Source organism: Oncorhynchus mykiss, chromosome 17 (assembly GCF_057628025.1).
Source record: "Oncorhynchus mykiss isolate SJ-2025 chromosome 17, ASM5762802v1, whole genome shotgun sequence".
Classification (NCBI taxonomy): domain Eukaryota; kingdom Metazoa; phylum Chordata; class Actinopteri; order Salmoniformes; family Salmonidae; genus Oncorhynchus; species Oncorhynchus mykiss.
In genome coordinates, this window is record NC_143038.1 from 37,014,652 (window position 1) to 37,039,413 (window position 24,762).

General features: G+C 43.7%; 1 protein-coding gene across 2 annotated transcripts in view; it reads right to left on the reverse strand.

Annotated features, from left to right (window-relative positions):
• The window catches only part of camk1a (calcium/calmodulin dependent protein kinase Ia), a 64,675-nt gene that overhangs the window by 3,085 nt on the left and 36,828 nt on the right, over nt 1–24,762 (reverse strand). Inside the window, exons 3-11 of one of the 2 annotated variants that reach the window (XM_036950122.2) lie at nt 15,703–15,834; nt 13,196–13,270; nt 12,524–12,662; nt 8,707–8,833; nt 8,143–8,218; nt 7,682–7,794; nt 6,801–6,879; nt 3,591–3,678; nt 2,773–2,953 (exon numbers count right to left, since the gene is read on the reverse strand). In XM_036950122.2, coding sequence (XP_036806017.1) covers nt 2,773–2,953; nt 3,591–3,678; nt 6,801–6,879; nt 7,682–7,794; nt 8,143–8,218; nt 8,707–8,833; nt 12,524–12,662; nt 13,196–13,270; nt 15,703–15,834 — 1,010 coding nt within the window. The remainder of the gene's footprint in view (nt 1–2,772; nt 2,954–3,590; nt 3,679–6,800; nt 6,880–7,681; nt 7,795–8,142; nt 8,219–8,706; nt 8,834–12,523; nt 12,663–13,195; nt 13,271–15,702; nt 15,835–24,762) is intronic. The other variant, XR_016487920.1, reaches the window with a different exon arrangement.

Genomic DNA, 24,762 nt, shown 5'->3' on the forward strand with positions numbered 1-24,762 from the left:
AACAATATGGGGATGAGGTAGTTGGATGGGCTATTTACAGATGGGCTATGTACAGGTGCAATGATCTGTGAGCTGCTCTGGCAGCTGATGCTTAAAGTTAGTGAGGGAGAAATGAGTCTCCAGCTTCAGTGATATTTGAAATTCGTCCCAGTCATTGGCAGTAGAGAACTGGAAGGCAAGGCGGCCAAAAGAGGAATTGGCTTTGGGGGTGACCAGTGAAATAAACCTGCTGGAGCGCGTGCTACTGGTGGGTGCTGCTATTGTGACCAGTGAGCTGAGATAAGGCGGGGCTTTACCTAGCAAAGGCTTAATGTGAGTCTGGAAGGAGAGTTTACAGTCTAACCAGACACCTAGGTATTTGTAGTTGTCCACATATTCTAAGTCAGAATCGTCCAGAGAAGTGATGCTGGACTGGTGGGCAGGTGCGGGCAGCGATTGGTTGAAGAGCCTGCATTTAGTTTTACTTGCATTTAAGAGAAGTTCGGAGGCCACGGAAGGAGAGTTGTATGGCATTGAAGCTCTTTTGGAGGATATTTAACACAATGTCCAAAGACGGGCAAGAAGTATATAGAATGGTGTCGTCTGCATAGAGGTGGATCACCAGCAGCAAGAGCGACATCATTGATGTATACAGAGAAAAGAGTCGGCCCGAGAATTGAACCCTGTGGCACCCCATAGAAACTACCAGAAAACGGGACAACAGGCCCTCTGATTTGACACACTGAACTCTGTCAGAGAAGTAGTTGGTGAACCAGGCGAGGCAGTCATTTGAGAAACCAAGGCTGTTGAGTCTGCCGATAAGAATGTGGTGATTGACAGTCGAAAGCTTTGGCCAGGTTGATGAATTTGGCTGCACAGTATTGTCTTTTATCGATGGCGGTTACGATATCGTTTAGGACCTTGAGCGTGGCTGAGGTGCACCCATGACCAGCTCGGAAACCAGATTGTATAGCGGAGAAGGTACGTTGGGTTTCGAAATGGTCGTTGATCTGTTTGTTAACTTGGCTTAGAAAGGCAGGGTAGGATAGATATAGGTCTGTAACAGTTTGGGTCTAGAGTGTCTCCACCTTGGAAGAGGGGGATGACCGCGACAGCTTTCCAATATTTTACTGTAATATAAGACTATACGAAAGAGAGGTTGAACAGGCTAGTAATAGGGGTTGCAACAATTGCGGTGGATAATTTTAGAAATAGAGGGTCCAGATTGTCTAGCCCAGCTGATTTGTAGGGGTCCAGATTATGCAACTCTTTCAGAACATCAGCTATCTGGGATTTGGCTGAAGGAGAAATGGGGGACACTTTGGCAAGTTTCTGTGGGGGGTGCGGGGCTGTTGACCGGGGTAGTGGTAGCCAGGTGGAAAGCATGGCCAGCCATAGAAAAATGCTTATTAAAATTCTCAATAATCGTGGATTTATCGGTGGTGACAGTGTTTCCTAGTCTCAGTGCAGTGGGCAGCTGGGAGGAGGTGCTCTTATTCTCCATGGACTTTAAAGGGTCCCATAACTTTTTGGAGCTACAGGATGCAAATTTCTGTTTGAAAAAGCTAGTCTTTGCTTTCCTAACAGCCTGTGTATATTGGTTCCTAACTTCCCTGAAAAGTTGCATATCGCGGGGGCTATTCGATGCATATGCAGTACGCCACAGGATGTTTTTGTGCTGTTCAAGGGCAGTCAGGTCTGGAGTGAACCAAGGGCTATATCAGTTTCTGGTTCATTTTTTTTGAATGGGACATGCTTATTTAAAATGGTGAGGAAAGCACTTTTAAAGAATAACCAGGCATCCTCTACTGACGGAATGAGGTCAATATCCTTCCAGGATACCCCGGCCAGGTCAATTAGAAAGGCCTGCTCGCTGAAGTGTTTTAGGGAACGTTTGACAGTGATGAGGGGTGGTCGTTTGACTGCAGACCCATTACGGAAGCAGGCAATGAGGCAGTGATCGCTGAGATCCTGGTTGAAGACAACAGAGGTGTATTTAGAGGGCAGGTTGGTCAGGATGATATCTATGAGGGTGCCCGTGTTTATGGATTTGGGGTTGTACCTGGTAGATTCATTGATGATTTGTGTGAGATTTAGATTGTAGCACGGCTGGGGTGTTAAGCATGTCCCAGTTTAGGTCACCTAACAGTACGAGCTCTGAAAATAGATGGGGGCAATCAATTCACATATGGTGTCCAGGGCACAGCTGTGGGCTGAGGGGGGTCTATAACAAGCAGCAAAGGTGAGAGACTTGTTTCTGGAAAGGTGGATTTTTAAAAGTAGAAGCTCAAACTGTTTGGGTATAGACCTGGAAAGTAAGACAGAACTCTGCAGGCTATCTCTGCAGTAGATTGCAACTTGTCCCCTTTGGCAGTTCTATCTTGTCGGATGGACATTTCTGGATTTTTGGTGGCCTTCCTAAGCCAGGATTCAGACACGGCTAGGACATCCGAGTTGTCAGAGTGTGCTAAAGCAGTGAATAAAACAAACATAGGGAGGAGGCTTCTAATGTTAACATGCATGAAACCAAGGCTTTTACAGTTACAGAAGTCAACAAATGAGAGCACCTGGGGAATGGGTGTGGAGCTGGATTAAACACTACATCACCAGAAGAACAGAGGAGGAGTAGGATAAGGGTACGGCTAAAGGCTATAAGACCTGGTCGTCTAGTGCGTTTGGAACAGAGAGTAAAAGGAGCAGGTTTCTGGGCACGGAAGAAAAGATTCAAATCGATAGAATAGATAGAAAGCATGAGAGTCTGAGGGGGACAGGCTCAGTGTTTGTCTCACTTACAGCTCTCCTCCTCTACCCCTGGTCCCTCTTCCTCCTCCTCCTCCTCCTCGTCCTCCTCCTGCAGCAGTAGTGCTTGGGCGTGACAGGGGCTGGTGGGGGTGATCTGGCTGGGGCCCTCTAGGCTGGTACCCAGCTGCAGTCTCCGCATGTGTCTCACCACCGCTGTGGCGTTGAATGCTTGCTATATGGGGGGAAAGGGGGAGGGAGAGGGGGGCGATGGGATAGGGGGAAACAAAGAAAAGGATAGAGCAAAAGAAAGGGGAGAGAGAAGGGAAATAGAGAGAAGAAAGTGGGGTGGAAGAGAAGAGGAAGGGGGATGGGAGAGAGGGGGAGGGAGTTGAGAGAGAGACAATGGGAAGGGATTGAGAGAGAGAGAGAGAGAGAGAGAGAGAGAGAGAGAGAGAGAGAGAGAGAGAGAGGAAGAGACATTTGAAATGTCTTTATTCTTTTGGAACGTCTGTGAGTGTAATGTTTACTGTTCATTTTTATTGTTTATTTCACTTTTGTTTATTATCTACTTCACTTGCATTGGCAATGTTAACATGTGTTTCCCAATGCCAATAAAGCCCTTAAATGGAACTGAAATTGAGAGAGAGAGAGAGAGAGAGAGAGAGAGAAAGAGAAAGAGAGAGATAGAGAGAGAGAGAGAGAGAGAGAGAGAGAGAGAGAGAGCTGAAGATGAGAAATGCACAGTGATTTATCCAACCACCATAAAAAACTGAGGAACCATATAAATTAGAGAGAGGACAGAGAGAGATAAATTAATAAAAAGAGTAAGAACATGAGAGTTATCAAAGCTGTGATTTTGAGCCACTGACCTTCCATTTACTTTTAGCAAAGTTCTTCTTGATCTGAGCACTGACAGACTCATGGATGTTTTTATCAAGAGCTGTGTCTCCACAGATCCTGCAAATCAGAAAAGAGAGAGATGAGAACAGGGGTAAGCTGTCTGAAGTTTAGGATGTGGGACGTAGGCATCGTAGCCTGGTTAAACCAGCCTGAACCTTACGCCAGAATGCATTGAAGGGCTTGGCGGTTGAAGTGTCTCTCTAAGGTCTTAGAACGCATTCAGAGACGACGCTGTCGCATTATTGGAACTCCCTACAACTCACTCCCATTCAGACGGGATGTGGTCCTACAACTCACTCCCATTCAGACGGGATGAGGCCCTACAACTCACTCCCATTCAGACGGGATGAAACCCTACAACTCACTCCCATGCAGACGGGATGAAGCCCTACAACTGACTCCCATTCAGACAGGATGAAGCCCTACAACTCACTCCCATTCAGATGGGATGAAGCCCTACAACTGACTCCCATTCAGACGGGATGAAGCCCTACAACTCACTCCCATTCAGACGGGATGAAGTCCTACAACTGACTCCCATTCAGACGGGATGAAGCCCTACAACTCACCCCCATGCAGATGGGATGAAGCCCTACAACTCACCCCCATGCAGACGGGATGAAGCCCTACAACTCACTCCCATCTCAGGAGAGCAGACGGGATGAAGCCCTACAACTCACTCCCATTCAGATGGGATGAAGCCCTACAGCTCCCTCCCATTCAAACGGGATGAGGCCCTAACTCCCATGCAGATGGGATGAAGCCCTACAACTCACTCCCATTCAGACAGGATGAAGCCAAGACCTTCAAAGTCAAGACCTTCAAAACACTCCTGCATGACCACATTAGTCCACTCAGTGGTGCTAAGAACTTATACGTTAAAGTAAAGTATAAATACTTTAAAGTACTACATACATAGTTTTATGGGGTATCTGTACTTTACTATTGATATTTTTACAACTTTTACTTTTACTTAAAATAATGTACTATTTACTTAACAGGACAGGAAAATCGTCCAATTTACGAACATATCAAGAGAACATCCCTGGTCATCCCTACTGCCTCTAATCTGGCGGACTCACTGAACACAAATGCTTTGTTTGGAAATTATGTCTGAGTGTTGGAGTGTGCACCTGGCTGTCCGTAAATAAAAACATTTAAAAATGGTTCCGTCTGGTTTGCTCTATATAAGCAATTTGAAATGGTTTATACTTTTAATTTTACTTTTGATACTTAAGTATATTCTTGCACTTACATTTACTTTTGATACTTTAGTATATTTAAAACCAAATACTTTTACTCAAGTAATATTTTATTGCGTGACTTTCACTTTTACTTGAGTCATTTTCTATTAAGGTATCTTTACTTTTACTCAAGTATGAGAATTGGGTACTTTTTCCACCACTGAGTCCACTGCACAAATTTCTTGTACACAGAGGCAGTATGATCTGAGGAGGCATTACTCTTTTGCAACAACCAGAGTTCTTTCTTGCCAAGAGCTCTCAAACTATGCAAATGTATTGCTATATCACTAAAGACATTGATATGCATATTTATTGATTTGGTGGTATGCCATTTTGTTGTTTATGACTTATCACTTATTGATGATGTACTATTCATAGAGTTATTAGGCTGATCATATATTTTGCTTGTGTTTTATTTTCTTATTTTTGTACATCATTGCCTTTTATGTAAAAGGTAACTGCCAAAATAAAGGAAACATCTAAATAAATGAGGGATACAAAGCATATTGAAAGCAGGTGCTTCCACACAGATGTGGTTACTGAGTTAATTAAGGAATTAACATCCCATCAACAAAACACCAAATGATGAAATTTCTCGTGGAAGAATAGTGTCGCATCCTCGTAGAGTTCCAGACACTTGTAGAACCCATGTCAAGACGCATTGAACTGGTCTGGCGGCTCGTGGTGGCCCAACCCCCTATTAAGACACTTTATGTTGGCGTTTCCTTTATTTTGGCAGTTACCTGTATGTTTCTGCATATGAACCAAGATGTTCAGATAAACCTCAACCTAAGCTGAGGTTATGGTGTACCGGAATGTGGAAATTAAGTTAGATTTAGGGTTGGAGTCAGGGTTGAACCAGGATGTGGGCATGAAGCTAGGGTTGGGGTTGCGGTCAAGGTCAGGGTTGAACCAGGATGTGGACATGAAGCTAGGGTTGGGGTTGAGGTCAGGGTTGAACCAGGATGTGGACATGAAGCTATGGTTGGGGTTGCAGTCAGGGTCAGGGTTGAACCAGGATGTGGACATGAAGCTAGGGTTCGGGTTGCGGTCAGGTTCAGGGTTGAACCAGGATGTGGACATGAAGCTATGGTTGGGGTTGCGGTCAGGTTCAGGGTTGAACCAGGATGTGGAAATGCAGCTAGGGTTGGGGTTGCGGTCAGGGTCAGGGTTGAACCAGGATGTGGACATGAAGCTAGGGTTGGGGTTGCGGTCAGGGTTATGGTTGACCTAGGATGTGGAAATGAAGCTAGGGTTGGGGTTGCGGTCAGGGTCAGGGTTGAACCAGGATGTGGACATGAAGCTAGGGTTGGGGTTGCGGTCAGGTTCAGGGTTGAACCAGGATGTGGACATGAAGCTAGGGTTGGGGTTGCGATCAGGGTCAGGGTTGAACCAGGATGTGGACATGAAGCTAGGGTTGGGGTTGCGGTCAGGTTCAGGGTTGAACCAGGATGTGGACATGAAGCTAGGGTTGGGGTTGCGGTCAGGGTTATGGTTGACCTAGGATGTGGAAATGCAGCTAGGGTTGGGGTTGCGGTCAGGGTCAGGGTTGAACCAGGATGTGGACATGAAGCTAGGGTTGGGGTTGCGGTCAGGGTCAGGGTTGACCTAGGATGTGGAAATGAAGCTAGGGTTGGGGTTGCGGTCAGGGTCAGGGTTGAACCAGGATGTGGACATGAAGCTAGGGTTGGGGTTGCGGTCAGGTTCAGGGTTGAACCAGGATGTGGACATGAAGCTAGGGTTGGGGTTGCAGTCAGGTTCAGGGTTGAACCAGGATGTGGACATGAAGCTAGGGTTGGGGTTGCGGTCAGGGTTATGGTTGACCTAGGATGTGGAAATGAAGCTAGGGTTGGGGTTGCGGTCATGGTCAGGGTTATGGTTGACCTAGGATGTGGAAATGAAGCTAGGGTTGGGGTTGGGGAAAGCTTGTAGTACCAGGGGTGTTGAAGTGCTTGATCAGTGGTATATCTCTTCATGAAGTCTTTCTCCATCAGGTGACAGATAAAGTCTTTAGCTGGAATTAATCAAAACAGTTTCAAATCATTACTGAACATTCACATTGTTGATTCCTTACCAATTTAAACTATCTCCAGATACACTACAGGACCAAAAGTATGTGGACACCTGCTCGTCAAACATCTCATTCCAAGTCATTGGCATTAATATGGAGTTGGCCCCATCTTTGCTAACATCCTTCACAGTTATTATGCTGATGTTGCTTCTAGAGGCAGTTTGGAACTCGGTAGTGAGTGTTGCAACCAAGGACAGATGATTTTTACGTGCTAAACACTTCAGCACTTGGCAGTCCCATTATGTGAGCTTGTGTGGCCAACCACTTCGCGTTGTTGCTCCTAGACGTTTCCACTTCACAATAGCAACACTTACAGTACAGTCGACCGGGGCAGCTCTAGCAGGGCAGAAATTTGACAAGCTGACTTGTTGGAAAGGTGGCATCCTATGACGTCATCACGTTGAAAGTCACTGAGCTCTTCAGTATGGGCCATTCTACTGCCAATGTTTGTTTATGGAGATTGCATGGCTGTGTGCTTTATACACCTGTCAGCCATGGGTGTGGCTGAAATAGCCAATACCATTCATTTGAAGGGATGTCCACATACTTGTGTATGGTACAGTACAATCAATGGCTTACAAATCCACACAAAGAAGACATGGTATTCATTCACAGTCCAATGCAATCTGTCTTTGAAACGAGTGCAGATCATTGAAAAAGGATTCATGATTTGATTGTTTTTTGTGTGTGATCCTCTGACTTTTTTTCTATTATCAAAAAAAAGTCAAAAGTGTATTCAAGATACCTGAATCGGAGATGTCATCCCAGTAAGGAGAGTCAAACTCATACTCTGCCTTCAGTATCTGCTCAAACAGCTTAGCATCGTTCTCGTCGTAAAACGGAGGGTAGCCACACAACCTGAAAGAGTTCATATGACATGAGGGAACACTTTTTTCTCCATACATCGAACGCAGTTAATAAAATCTCCAATTTAAATTAGGTTGAAAGGATGTAATATCACTGTAGCGCTATTAAGTGCCAAGAGTCCTAGCCACAGATCGACCATACCAATACGACCATACCAAATAACGTGGGGGTGTGAAGATCATTGAAGGACACGGACAGAACCATTTAAGAATTGTACAACTTTTGGTACGAGCTGCTCGAGCGAGTGTTCTATAACAGATGTTGAAATGCACAAGCACCAGTCAGTACACAGAGTATGAGACACTGTATTTGTGTTAGAGGACTAAGCAGATAACTTACAGAATATAAGAGATGACTCCGATGGACCAGCAGTCTACTGCTTTGCTGTACGGTTTCTGAGCCAACACCTCAGGAGCTGCCAACAACATGAAACCGCGAAGTCAGAGGAGGAGAGAGGAAGTCAGAAAGACAGAGATGGAGAGAGATTTGGTGAAAAACAGAGTGGCTGAGAGGGAGAAAGACAGAGAGGGAGAGTGTGATTGAGAAAGACGGAGGGACTGATTGCGACATTGAAGTTCTTGTTTTACCCTCTCAATCAGAGCTCTAGTGGGTTACATCACACACACACACACACACACACACACACACACACACACACACACACACACACACACACACACACACACACACACACACACACACACACACACACGAGAGAAAGACAGAGAGAGCTTTTGAAGGACTAACAGTTGATACAATAGCACTCCAACATAAATGGCATGTGAGGAGGAGGTTGTGAATAGATCAGGGAGAGAAAGAGAGGGGGTAGTGAGAGAGATCACGCATGCACACACCCACAAACACATGGACACACACACACTCATGCACGCACAGATCTCTTACCAACGTATCCTGGAGTCCCACAGGCTGTAGACATGACACTGCCTGTATCCTCGATCTTAGACAGGCCGAAGTCACTGATCATGATCTTAGAGTCCTCGTCCATACTGTAATACAACAGATTCTCTGGCTAGAGAGACAAAAGAGACAAAAGAAAGACAGAGAGAAAGAGGGGGGGGGGGTGAGAGTGTGGAGGGGAGAGAGCGAGAAAGCGAGAGACAGAGAGGGAGAGAGAAAGAGAAACACGGATGGAGAAAGAAAGAAAGAAAGAAAGAAAGAAAGAAAGAAAGAAAGAAAGAAAGAAAGAAAGAAAGAAAGAAAGAAAGAAAGAGAACCGGAGAGAAAGAGAGCGAGAGAAAGGGAGGAACCAAGAGAGAAAGAGAGAAGGGAGAGAGAGAGAGAGTGAGAGAGAAAGAGAGAAGGGAAAGAGAGATAGCGTGAGAGAGAAAATTAGGCGTTATGATAAAAAGTGAAAAGATTACAACTGGAGCTTTGAAGCTTTTCTTACAGAAACCTTAATGATTCCGGTAAGAAATAATTGGCAAGAAAAGTTGTTGAGGGAGTACATTGGCACCTCTTCTTCCAGCCTGGGATGTGGCAGCATGCCTAAACCTGAGGGAGGATCTGTTGCATTCCATGTTCAAATGGTCAAATGGTGATTGCTTGGCAACATTGCACCAACAGCTGTATCCATGTAAAATATTTAAATATGAAAATTATAATTTGGCAGGAGAGGAGTAAATTAACCTAGATTTCCAGCTTTCTCACATTGGTGAACACGAGACATGGATGTGTGACAATGCAAGACAAAGAGTAATTGGAGTGGTTGTTATTTTTGAGTACTAATCTAATGGACAGCATTAGATTCTTCAGGAATCATGACCATTTCACAACAGTACAAGATCTCATCAACTGACTCTCCAAGGAGGGAAACAAGCAGATTGGCCCTGTGTAGGATGACCATGCGTAGGATGACCCTGTGTAGGATGACCATGCGTAGGATGATCATGCGTAGGATGACCCTGTGTAGGATGACCCTGTGTAGGATCACCATGTGTAGGATGACCCTGTGTAGGATGACCCTGTGTAGGATGACCATGCGTAGGATGACCCTGTGTAGGATGACCCTGTGTAGGATGACCCTGTGTAGGATCACCAGGTGTAGGATGACCCTGTGTAGGATGACCCTGTGTAGGATGCCCCTGTGTAGGATGACCCTATGTAGGATGACCCTATGTAGGATGACCCTGTGTAGGATGACAATGTGTAGGATGAAAATGTATAGGATGACCCTGTGTAGGATGACCCTGTGTAGGATGACCCTGTGTAGGATTTACCCTGTGTAGGATGACCATGTGTAGGATGACCATGTGTAGGATGACCCTGTGTAGGATGACCCTGTGTATGAATGACCATGTGTAGGATGACCCTGTGTAGGATGACCCTGTGAAAGACAACCATGTGTAGGATGACCCTGCGTAGGATGACCCTGTGTAGGATCACCATGTGTAGGATGACCCTGTGTAGGATGACCCTGTGTAGGATGACCATGCGTAGGATGACCCTGTGTAGGATGACCCTGTGTAGGATGACCCTGTGCAGGATCACCAGGTGTAGGATGACCCTGTGTAGGATGACCCTGTGTAGGATGCCCCTGTGTAGGATGACCCTATGTAGGATGACCCTATGTAGGATGACCCTGTGTAGGATGACAATGTGTAGGATGAAAATGTATAGGATGACCATGTGTAGGATGACCATGTGTAGGATGACCCTGTGTAGGATGCCCCTTTGTAGGAATGACCATGTGTAGGATGACCCTGTGTAGGATGACCCTGTGTAGGATGACCCTGTGAAAGACAACCATGTGTAGGATGACCCTGCGTAGGATGACCATGCGTAGGATGATCATGCGTAGGATGACCCTGTGTAGGATGACCATGTGTAGCATGACCCTGCGTAGGATGACCCTGCGTAGGATGACCATGCGTAGGATGACCATGTGTAGGATGACCCTGTGTAGGATGACCCTGTGTAGGATGACCCTGTGTAGGATGACCCTGTGTAGGATGCCCCTGTGTAGGATGACCCTATGTAGGATGACCCTATGTAGGATGACCCTGTGTAGGATGACAATGTGTAGGATGAAAATGTATAGGATGACCCTGTGTAGGATGACCCTGTGTAGGATTTACCCTGTGTAGGATGACCATGTGTAGGATGACCATGTGTAGGATGACCCTGTGTAGGATGACCCTGTGTATGAATGACCATGTGTAGGATGACCCTGTGTAGGATGACCCTGTGAAAGACAACCATGTGTAGGATGACCCTGCGTAGGATGACCCTGTGTAGGATCACCATGTGTAGGATGACCCTGTGTAGGATGACCCTGTGTAGGATGACCATGCGTAGGATGACCCTGTGTAGGATGACCCTGTGTAGGATGACCCTGTGCAGGATCACCAGGTGTAGGATGACCCTGTGTAGGATGACCCTGTGTAGGATGCCCCTGTGTAGGATGACCCTATGTAGGATGACCCTATGTAGGATGACCCTGTGTAGGATGACAATGTGTAGGATGAAAATGTATAGGATGACCATGTGTAGGATGACCATGTGTAGGATGACCCTGTGTAGGATGCCCCTTTGTAGGAATGACCATGTGTAGGATGACCCTGTGTAGGATGACCCTGTGTAGGATGACCCTGTGAAAGACAACCATGTGTAGGATGACCCTGCGTAGGATGACCATGCGTAGGATGATCATGCGTAGGATGACCCTGTGTAGGATGACCATGTGTAGGATGACCCTGCGTAGGATGACCCTGCGTAGGATGACCATGCGTAGGATGACCATGTGTAGGATGACCCTGTGTAGGATGACAATGTGTAGGATGAAAATGTATAGGATGACCCTGTGTAGGATGACCCTGTGTAGGATGACCCTGTGTAGGATTTACCCTGTGTAGGATGACCATGTGTAGGATGACCATGTGTAGGATGACCCTGTGTAGGATGACCCTGTGTAGGAATGACCATGTGTAGGATGACCCTGTGTAGGATGACCCTGTGTCGGATGACCATGTGTAGGATGACCATGTGTAGGATGACCCTGTGTAGGATGACCCTGTGAAAGACAACCATGTGTAGGATGACCATGTGTAGGATGACCATGTGTAGGACGACCCTGTGTAAGAGAACCATGTGTAGGATGACCCTGTGTAGGATGACCATGTGTAGGATGACCATGCGTAGGATGACCATGTATAGGATGACCATGCGTAGGATGAGCCTGTGTAGGATGACCATGTGTAGGATGACCATGAGTAGGATGACCATGCGTAGGATGACCCTGTGTAGGATGGCCATGTGTAGGATGACCATGTGTAGGATGACCATGAGTAGGATGACCATGTGTAGGATGGCCATGTATGGTATGTCCATGTCGTGGAGGTGTGTGTATGTACAGTATGTATGTGTGTGGGTGTTAGGGTCAATTATCTTTCAGTTCCAGACAATTCAGGAAGTACACCGAAATTCCAAATCTATTCAATGCTTTTCAATGTGTAACATTTAGAATTTCTGAATTCACTGGAATTTAAATGGATTTGACCCCAACCCTGGTTTGTGTACATGTGTGAGTGTGTGTGTGTTTATGCATGTGTGAGTGTGTTTAGGCACGTGCGTGCATGTGTGAGTGTGTGTGTGTGTGTGTGTGTGCATTTGTGAGTGTGTGTAGGCACGTGCGTGCATGTGTGAGTGTGTGTAAGGCACGTGTGTGCATGTGTGAGTGTGTGTGAGTGTAGAGTTGCCATACCTTCAGGTCCCTGTGTACGATGCCCATGTCATGGAGGTATTTGACAGCGTCCAGGATCTGGTGGATGAGTTGGCTGGCGTCTCTCTCCGTGTAGAAACCCTTCTCTACGATGCGGTCAAACAGCTCCCCTCCCGACACCCTGACAGAGACACACATCCATGATACTAAAAATGGGACCCGATGCTTCCCTGAATGGCACACAACATCAAGGAGATAGATTGGCAGTAAGGCCCTGTGATAGACTAGTGACCTGTCCAGTTGGTGTACTTGTACATCAAGCTGCCTCATGCTACAAAAAGGGGATAGGCCCTTACTCCTCCTATAAGCAGTTCCCGGCACGCACGAGCCAATGCTACTTACGTATAATACTTACTTACAGGTGCTGGACAAAAAGAAGGTCCCATACATAAAGAAAAAGGGAATGCCCGCTCACTGTTTTGCTTCTCCCAAACACAATATTTGAAGAAGGGAAAAACATGTCTTCAACTCTTACCCCACACCAGTCCAGCAATCCTACCCAGATTCATGACTTATTTCTTATTTCATGACAGTATTTCTACCAGAACACTGAATAAGAAGGGGGGAGAGGGGTGGCAGAGATAAAGAGAGACAGAGAATGAGAGGGGGAGAGAGAGAGAGAGAGAGATGAGAGAAAAGAAAGAGCCGACTCACAGCTGCATGACCAGGTACAAGTGGGATGTGCTCTCAAATATATCCTCCAGTGAAACAATGTTGGTGTGCTTGATTCTGAAAAAGAAAGAAAGACACAAAGAAGACAGAAAGACAGGGATATTATTATGACAATATACACTGAGTGCACAAAACATTAAGAACACCTGCTCTTTCCATGACATAGACTTGACATCGACTGAATCCAGGTGAAAGCTATGATCCCTTATTGATGTCACTTGTTAAATCCGCTTCAAATCAGCGTAGAAGAAGGGGAGGAGACAGGTTAAAGAATGAGTTTTAAGACTTGAGTCATAGATTGTGTATGTGCCATTCAGAGGGTGAATGGCTAGACAAAATATTTCAGTGCCTTTGAACGTGCCAGGTGCCAGTTTGTGTCAATACCTGCAACCGCTGCTGGGTTTTTCACACTCAACACTTTCCTGTGTGTGTCAAGAATGGTCCACTGCCCAAAGCCCATCTAGCCAACTAGACAACTGTGGGAAGCATTGGAGTCAACATGGGCCAGCATCTCTGTGGAACGCTTGACACCTTGTAGAGTCCACGCCCAATGAATTGAGGCTGTTATTGAGGGAAAATTATTATGAATGTGTTCTTTACATTTTGGATTACTCAGTAGTATGCTGCAAGGTGTCTCACTCTCAATACTGTCATGTGATCACCAGGTGGCACCATTGCTGTGTTTAAGAGTGTGTAGGAGTACCATACACAAAGCCTCATCCCATAAATCCAGAACTTGTAATATCGTGGGGTCGGTTGTTTTCTTCTCACACCAAAACGACCAGTAGTCTCTGACAGAGGAGTGTTTCATCATCTCTATTCAGAATATATGGATATATATTGGAGACAGCTCCTGTCGTTGGCTGAACACACCAGTGTCCATGTCTCCATGCAGCACCACTGACGAGAGAGAAGCGAGCCAGATAGGGGGAGTTCTATAGTGACTGAGGGAAATACACTGGCAGGAACAGCACTGGTAATACACAAGCCAACAATGAGACATCCAAGGCTGAGGCAGGACATTGCTCTGTTGTTATACTGTAAGCATGCATGTAGGCGATATGTGACACTGTGTGTTGCTGCTGTAAAGAAAAGAGAGAGAGGAAGGAGGAGAGAGGATATCAATGTGTATGTCTATGAGTATGTCTCTCTCCCTCCCCTCAATTATATCTCTCCCTCGCACTGCTGCAGGGAACTCCGCACACACACACACACACACACACACACACACACACACACACACACACACACACACACACACACACACACACACACACACACACACACACACACACACACACACACACGCACATCATCTCCCCCCGCCTCTGTATGTGCTGTTGCCCTAGCAACAAGGACACTAAAAATAGGTTTATATTCTTTACTCCTGACATTTCCGGTGCACAATCCTGGTGTTTCTACTGACAGGACACATATATAAAACATACTGTATCATGCATCCAGCCAGTCCCCCTTCTCCACTGGCATTCACTGCTTAACATCAGTTGGCTCTGCCGTACAATACCATGAGCCAATAGATAGATACCATGCTGTCAATTCTTTACAGTGACAGATCCTGTTTGTTATTTAAGCAATAAGGCCCAAGAGGTTGTGGTACATGGCCAATATAGCACAGCTAAGGGCTGTTCTTATGCACAATGCAACGCGGAGTTGCTATTTGCTTTATTGCTATTATTATCTGATTACCGACATAATTAGAGCAGTAAAAATAAATGTTTCGTCATACCCGTGGTACGCCACGGCTGTCAGCCAATCAGCATTCAGGGCTGAAACCACCCAGTTTATAATTTCGATTTTACATTTTTATGATGCTCAGATGCTCTTATCCAGAGCGACTTACAGGGGCAATTAGGGTTGAGTGCATTGCTCAAGGGCACAGCAACAGATGTTAGACCTAGTCTGCTCGGGGATTTGAACCAGCAACCTCTCGGTTACTGGCCCGACCGCTAGGCTACCTGCCGCCTTCAGCCTCTATTAAAATATTTTCATGACTGATGATGGGGAAACGACCTGGTATTCATTATTAAAGCTGGAATCTGCAGTTGCTGCCCCCATTTTTGGACGTATGAATTATTGATATGTATCCATTGATTCTTGAAGAATAGGCCAATGCCTCATGAGCTTAGTTCAACTGTCACTTCCACCAGAACCCAAAATATAAGTTGGTATTACTCATGTTTGAAACAATGTAAATGTAAACAAACATCGTATCGCCTCAAAACATGGTTTAAACTATCATGTTGATATCATGGATGGTCAGTCCTTGCACCCATAGCTCTGTTTATGTATTTGAGAATGATTACATTTCTTCAGGCCCCTCGTTTAGCATTTGACCAAAACAGAGGCGCCGTGGCCACTTTGTTATTGTTTCAACTGCGGATTCTAGCATTAAGGATATCGGGTTATGTGGTGGTGTGGTGTGGTGTAGTGGGGTGTGTTTTGTTGCGTTAATTCTCTATGCTACTGACCTGTGCAGCACAGCGATCTCATTCTCAATGTTGTTCTCCTTTCCCTGCAGAGCCTTCTTGGGGATACACTTGATGGCCACCAGCCTCTGGGTCCCCTTCTCCTCCGCTAGCACCACCTCCGAGAACGCCCCCCTGGAGCACAGGAAACACACGTAATCCAAAAAAATCTGGCACACACTTACAGATACACTTACTAACTGCAAAGACCAATCCAAATACTGTACATTAAATATGTGTTAAATATGCGTTGTATGTCACCAATGAAAAAGTGAGTCAGTTGGTGTTGGTCCCTAGAACCCAAGTCAATAAGGCCTGCTTGTCTCAAAGGTGGGTTACTAAAATGATAGTGACATTTTAATAAGAGGAAAGGGTCTGGTCCCAAATCAATAGGTAGAGTTCTTGGGAAATAAGGCGTGTGGATCACTTTGCACAAAGAGTGTTCGCACGTGAGCTGCATGACTCATGGTGGGGCGAGTGTGGCTACAGAAAGAGCCTCCCTTCCTCCTCAGGGCGGGTGAGGGTATCCCCCATAGATCCCCATGGCCTAACCAGGCACAACCTGTCCAACACATTCCCCATGGCCAGCCACTATTACCATGCACATTCTGTCCACCATCTCTCCCACGAACGTAGGCTCTCTCCACCCAGGGAGGGCCTCCCCGTGGCTGCTATAACCAGGCACATCGTGTCTGTCCTTAACCCATGCCAGTAGCACCTCTCTACCCATGGACGGTGTCCCCACGGCCACCCTAATAAGGCAGATCCTGTTTCTCTCATCCTATCCCTCCCAGTAGCAGAACAGGTTCTCTCCACCCAGGGAGGGTTTCCCCATGGAGGACTAGCTACTATAACCAGGAACATCACATGCACTCCAGGCCCTCCACAGCTGTGTGTGTCATGGCAGCCAGGTCCTGTGGGGTTCAGGGCAGAGGAGAGGCTGGATAAACAAAAACACAAGTGTTTGCTCACTCATCATCACTAGCCATCCACATTACCCATCCCAACCCCAACCCTGCCTGACTCCCACAAAAAATAACCATTGAAACAGCACTCCATCTCCATCTATATATATATATATATATATATTTATATATATATAAAAAATCTACAAGCCAGTCTCTCTCGCTGCTATTTGGGATAGCGCTGTGTTTTTGGTTGCCCCCACTACCACCTACCTGTCAGTCTCAAAGTTCACATGGCAAACGGTTTTAGAGGCACTACAGCAATGTCACCATTGTGAATTATTCAATAGGCCACCCACACACACAGCCATGTGCACGCGCATCAGAAACAGATGCGGTTAGAGACAGATGACGATGAAGACGTGTACACTCACGTTACCAGCTATATTATACAACCCCGCAAAAAAAAATCTCTCTTTTCAGAATCAAGCACACCAACATTGTTTTACTGGAGGACATCTTTGAGAGCACATCCCACTTGCAGCTGTGATGTCTCTCTCTCCTCTCCTCTCCTCTCCTCTCCCCCCGTTAAACAATTCAATTTTATAGAAGAAATATTTCTTTATAGAAGGAATGCAACAAAAAAAGAACAACCCAGTAAACCCACATAACAGTGTGGTTGGTATCGAGCTAAAACATGCACTGATGGGCACGCACATTCACAGAGAACTGGGGCGTTATGGTAATTCTATCACTTGTTCTGGTCAGTTCCATCCCTCCCTGCTGCAGGGCATGAGGGTGAGTGGAGGATCAGTTACGGTGCTGAGGTTCTGAGAAAATCAACATAAAGGCCCCTCTATCCCATTTGGTGAGCCTGACAACCTAATTTGGCCAACAGCACATCTCTTCATCTCTTAATTGTAAATAGCTCTGGATTAGGGTCCCCTAAATTACTAAAATGTCAATGTTAATTGAAAGCATGTAAACTTTACGGTTCTCAGCCTCTGTCACGAACAACCCTGCACTGCTGTCGGGTACATTGGCGCACCACTTTCACTCACTGGCCATCACTGAGCTGAGCATTACACCAACCACACAAACAACACACGGGCACGCACAGGTACACACACTTACATAACTTAAACTAAAACTATGTTACATAACTTAAATGTAATATATTCTAATCCTATGCATTCTGTCGAATTCCCATATCTTGTTTGCTCCCCCCTTGCATTCATTTTGAAAGTCGCTGTAAGTCCTTGACTCCCCGTGATGAGACTTCCTGCCACCCATGGCCCTCAGTCTTGTGCTCAATGAGCCAGTGGGGCAGAAAGGGTTGCATGGTTAGGCTGATTCCAAAAAGAGGGGATCAAATCTCACGCATTCACTGCACTTCCCCTTCCACATAATTGTCTTCAAATTTAGCCTGCAAGCAACAAAATCAAATAAAGTTGCACTTCTCATCGACCTGGAAAAGGAGACAAGCCATTGCTTTATTTGTGCTGTTCGACCCAGAAAAAAACTCTATATTCTCACTGTACCTATAAAGTCTGCCCTGGCCTGTTTTTACAGTAAATGTTAACTGATATTTTATCACTAGGACACAAGGACACAAAGCCCTCTCGTAGTCTGTCAGTAAAATCCTAATGGCCTGTGCCTGGCAACCCCTAAAGACCACTGAGCTGAGGGCCTGAGGCCCATGAAAGGGACAATCAAGGGAGTGTATGGCTCACTCCCTCCCTCAACCCAGAGAGCTAAACATAGTGTAACTAACTATCACACACACAGAGGAGGTCCATTTCAACCGAGGACAGGATTAGAAGCAGATGTGCATCTTTACTTAGCTGGTGAATTGCACGCACGCACGCACGCACACACTATCGTTCAAAGGTTTGGGGTCTCTTAGAAATGTCCTTGTTTTTGAAGGAAAAGCACATTGTTGGTCCATTAAAATAACATCAAATTGATCAGAAATACAGTGTAGACATGGTTAATGTTGTAAATTACTATTGTAGCTGGAAACAGCTATTTTTTAATGGAATATCTACATAGGCGTACAGAGGCCAATAATCAGCAACCATGACTGTGTTCCAATGGCACGTTGTGTTAGCTAATCCAAGTTTATAATTTTAAAAGGCTAATTGATTATTAGAAAACCCTTTTGCAATTATGTTAGCATAGCTGAAAACGGTTGTGCTGATTAAGGAAGCAATAAAACTGTCCTACTTTAGACAAGTTGAGTATCTGGAGCATCAGCATTTGTGTGTTCGATTACAGGCTCAAAATGGCCAGAAACAAATACTTTCTTCTGAAACTTGTCAGTCTATTCTTGTTCTGAGAAATGAAAGCTATTCCATGCGAGATATTGGCAAGAAACTGAAGATCTCGTACAACGCTGTGTACTACTCCCTTCACAGAATAGTGCAAACTGGCTCAAACCAGAGTAGAAAGAGGAGTGGGAGGCCCCGGTGCACAACTGAGCAAGAGGACAAGTACATTAGAGTGTCTAGTTTGAGAAACAGACGCAGTCCTCAAATGGCAGCTTCATTAAATAGTACCCGAAAAAAACCAGTCTCAACGTCAACAGTGAAGAGGCGACTGGGATGCTGGCCTTCTAGGCAGAGTTGCAAAGAAAAAGCCATATCTCAGACTGGCCAATAAAAATAAAAGATTAAGATGGGCAAAAGAATACAGACACTGGACAGAGGAACTCTGCCTAGAAGGCCAGCATCCCGGAGTCGCCTCTTCAACTGTTTGCCATTAGTGGAAATAAATATTATTGTTGCCAAAAGTTTGCCGCAGATTCACCACTAGTGGCAAACATTTGCAAACTTCTGGTAACATTGTTTTGCACACTATTTATGTCACGATCGTCGTAAGAAGCGGACCAAAGTGCAGCGTGGTGTGAATGCATCAATTAATAGATGACGAAAAACACGAAGTAAACTGTACAAAAACAATAAACGACCGTGAAGCTATCATAAGAACTGTGCTGACACAAGCAACTAACATAGACAATCACCCACTAACAAACAGTGAAACCCAGGCTACCTAAGTATGATTCTAAATCAAAGACAACTAATGACACCTGCCTCTGATTGAGAACCATACTAGCCCGAAACATAGAAATCCCAAAATCATACAAAAACAAACATAGACTGCCCACCCCAACTCAAGCCCTGACCATACTAAATAACGACAAAACAAAGGAAATAAAAGGTCAGAACGTGACAATTTAATTTTCAACAAATTTGCCACAAACTTGCCGCAATAAATTATTTTTTGTAAGGGGATATTATATCTATACTTTGACTCCAAGTATCGATAAATGTTAATTTTTGCTAGAGTTGGCTAACGCTAGTCGACTATACTTCCATCCTATAGCCTGTTCTCCATCTACTTTTTAAATAGTGAGCCATGTTTCCAGTACTTTTATTGCCATGACTGATCAAACATTTTCTCATGCTCTCATCTCTCTGAAGCCGACTTACAGTATAGAGACATACAGTATAGAGACTTACAGTATAGAGACATACAGTATAGAGACATACAGTATAGAGACATACAGTATAGAGACTTACAGTATAGAGACATACAGTATAGAGAGCAATATGTTTGGAACATCAAATAGCAATAAAATCACAATATTGAATCGCAATACATATAAAATCATGAGAATAGCAATACATATAAAATCATGAGAATAGCAATACATATAAAATCATGAGAATAGCAATACATATAAAATCATGAGAATAGCAATACATATAAAATCATGACAATAGCAATACATATAAAATCATGACAATAGCAATACATATAAAATCATGACAATAGCAATACATATAAAATCATGACAATAGCAATACATATAAAATCATGACAATAGCAATACATATAAAATCATGAGAATAGCAATACATATAAAATCATGACAATAGCAATACATATAAAATCATGAGAATAGCAATACATTTAAATCATGAGAATAGCAATACATATAAAATCATGAGAATAGCAATACATTTAAATCATGAGAATAGCAATACATTTAAATCATGAGAATAGCAATACATATAAAATCATGAGAATAGCAATACATATAAAATCATGACAATAGCAATACATATAAAATCATGAGAATAGCAATACATTTAAATCATGAGAATAGCAATACATATAAAATCATGAGAATAGCAATACATATAAAATCATGAGAATAGCAATACATATAAAATCATGAGAATAGCAATACATATAAAATCATGAGAATAGCAATACATATAAAATCATGAGAATAGCAATACATTTAAATCATGAGAATAGCAATACATATAGTATCGGCACTTAAGTATCAGGATATTGTATTCGTGAAGTCACTGGCAATTCCCAGGGCTAAAACGGAAGCTTAGCAGCTATCTGAAAAACAATACATACTGGTATTTAAATAATGTATAGAATAACACGACTACTACAGATGATTGCTTATAAACACTTCCAGTATGCCACAATATTGATATTATCCTTAGCAATGGTGACACCAACACCATCTCAGATATGTGGGTTGAGAGATTAATTTTCCAAAATGGAGAATGGATTAAATATGCCATAGATAAATAGGCAGGCCAGCGATGGTTCAGCTAGTGTAATGTGTCTCTAGTGCAGTGATCTGAGTGCACACAAGAGTATGAGTGGTGAGTGAGAATGAGAGGCAGAGAGGAAAGGAGGCTGTGTTTAACCTAGGTTGACATGCAGGGGGAGAGAGAGGGGGGAGGAACGGAGCGTGACAGACCGCGCGCAGGCACACATGCACGCACAGAGTCTGTAGAAACATCACTAGCCTTTTAGCTCTGAGCTTGTAAGCTTTCCATCATTAGCATGGGAATAAATCTCAGCCATGAGAGAACTATCGCAACCATCACCCAACCGAGCCCAAATATTTGGTGCACAAACATATGGATTGAATACACATGCAGTACACACTGTTCATACACGCACAGCACAGTAATACACTGGCTTGTAGTCAATGTTTGCCATTAGCTATTGATGTAAACCTGAGTCCCTGTGGTCTCTCATATTACCAAAACATTGTAGTGGCCAGTGCCAATATGTGTAATGATACCAGTGTGCTTTTAGAATCCACATCCAAATAGACATGTACTGTATGTGGTGATGTCTTCTCTACTGTATAATAGCTTCATTAACTTATCAAATCAAACAAGTGTTGTGAGCCAAACGCAAATTCATATACAGATCTGCCATCTTAAGGATCCGCCCCCTTTTTTTCTTCCCATTTTCGCCTAAAATGACATACCCAAATCTTACTGCCTGTAACTCAGGCCCTGAGGCAAGGATACGCATATTCTAAGTACCGTTTCAAAGGAAACACTTTGAAGTTTGTGGAAATGTGAAAGGAATGTAGGAGAATATAACACAATAGATCTGGTAAAAGATAATACAAAGAAAAAACAACCGTTCTTTTGGGGTTAAATACAGAGCCTTCAGAAAGTATTCATACCCCTTGACTTGTTCAACATTTTGTTGTGTTACAGCCTGAATTGTGTCACTGGCCTACACACAATACTCAATCATGTCAAAGTGGAATTATGTTTTTAAAAATGTTCAAATTAAATAAATTAAAAGCTGAAATGCCTTAAGTCAATAAGTATTCATCCTCTTTGTTATGGCAAGCCTAAATAAGTTCAGGAGTAAACATTTGCTGAACAAGTCACATAATAAGTTGCATGGACTCACTCTGTGTGCAATAATAGTGTTTAACATGTTTTTTTTTTATGACTACCTCATCTCTGTACCCTACACATTCAAACATCTATAAGGTCCCTCAGTCGAGCAGTACATTTTAAACACAAATTCAACCACAAAGACCAGGGAGGTTTTCCAATGCCTCACAAAGAAGAGCACCTATTGGTAGGTGGGTAAAATAAAAAGAAGCAGACATTGAATATCCCTTTGAGCATGGTGAAGTTACTAATTACACTTTGGATGGTGTACCAATACACCCAGTCATTACAAACATACAGGTGTCCTTCCTAACTCAGTTGCCGGAGAGGAAGGAACCGCTCGGGAATTTCACCATGAGGCCAGTGGTAACTTTAAAACAGTTACAGAGTTAAATGACTGTGATAGGAGAACACTGAGGATGGATCAACAACATTGTAGTTACTACAGTGCCTTCGGAAAGTGTTCAGGCCCCTTGAATTTTTCTACATTTTGTTACATTTAGCCTTATTCTAAAATGCATTTAAAAATATATTTAAAATCCTCAGCAATCTACACACACTACCCTATAATGACTAAGCGAAAACAGGTTTTTAGAAATCTTTGCAAATGTATTAAAATTCAAAAACAGAAATATCTTATTTACATAAGTATTCAGACTCCAAAATATCTAAACCTGTTTACTTTGTCATTATGGGCTATTGTGTGTAGATGAGGAAAAAAAACTATTTAATACATTTTAGAATAAGGCTGTAACCTAACAAAATTTTGAAAAAGTCAAGGGGTCTGAATACTTTCCGAAGGCACTGTAAATGACAGAGTAAAAAGAAGCAAGCCTGTACAGAATTGTAAAAAATCCAAAACATGCATCTTGTTTGCAATAAGGCACTAAAGTAAAATTGCTAAATATTTGGCAAAGAAATTACCTTTACGTCGTGAATACAAAATGTAACTTTTGGGGGCAAATCCAACACAAATCTTCAAGCATGGTGGCTGCATCATGTTAAGGTTACGCTTGTCATCGGTAAGGACTAGGGAGTTTTGGGGGGATAAAAAGAAACGGAATAGAGATACAATTCAAAATCAAATAGCAAAATTATCCATGATATGACCATCTTAAAACAATTACATATGTTAGCATCAGGAAATTAAAATGAGCCTTGTGAGCTGGCTGAAAATGAGCAGTTAACTTTCTCTCCATGCGGGTGCAGTTGAGTCATTGGATCAGGGCTTGCTATCAAAATTATGTTCTCAAATCAAATCAAATGTATTTATATAGCCATTCGTACATCGGCTGATATCTCAAAGTGCTGTACAGAAACCCAGCCTAAAACCCCATACAGCAAGCAATGCAGGTGTAGAAGCACGGTGGCTAGGAAAAACTCCCTAGAAAGGCCAAAACCTAGGAAGAAACCTAGAGAGGGACCAGGCTATGTGGGGTGGCCAGTCCTCTTCTGGCTGTGCCGGGTGGAGATTATAACAGAACAGAATGTTCTCTCTCGCTTGTGCAAACACTAGGCCTCGGTCCTATTACTGCAACATTCAAATGTACAAAAATGGATCTAAAATGCAGCCATACACATCAACAACCATTGTTTTATATAGCTTAATAACACAACATGGATATTGGTCTCCACTGAGCTACGACATACAAGTGTCTAGTGCAGGACTCACCAACCCTGTTCTTGGAGAGCTACTGTCCTGTAGGTTTTCACTCCAACCTGATTCTAATAATTAGCTGGTTGATAAACTGAACCAGGTTAGTTACAACTGGGGTTGGAGCGAAAACCTACAGGTGGGTAGCTCTCCGTGAACAGGGTTGGAGACCCCTGGTCGAGTGTATCATAAGGTTACGAATTAACTCAAAATTGGCACAAGTAACTCAATACCCCGATTGACTTGATGTAGTTACACATTTCAAATATGGACAGTCAAGGGTTGTTTTACTCCCCATCTTGATTAGAAATGACCATACCAGACACTTTTGGATAACATAATAGGAAACTAATCAAATAAGTCAGTAGGCTACACCAACATTAGGTTCCAGTCATACAAAGTGTAGGGTAAATTGCAACAGTAGATTTAAACGAGGAAATACTTTATTTACATTGTACGGAATGCTTGTCAAATAAATCACTCAGCCTTACTCTGTTCAAAAAGGACTTAGTTGTTGCAATGACAATACTAACCAGAGGGCAAACATATCTTGAAAGACTGTGGTTACAAGCATCTTTTATGGAGCAGTAGAAGTGCCCAATAATGATTGCAATTAAGATCATCTGTGTGGGTGAATTTAACGTGAATTTATGGTTCAACGAGACATCAACTGGCGATAATAAGGATGCTTGCTGCCTTTTGAGGAAGATTTTCGATGCAGGGTGTCAAAATTGGCGTGTCTCAATCCCATGTAGGAGGCTAT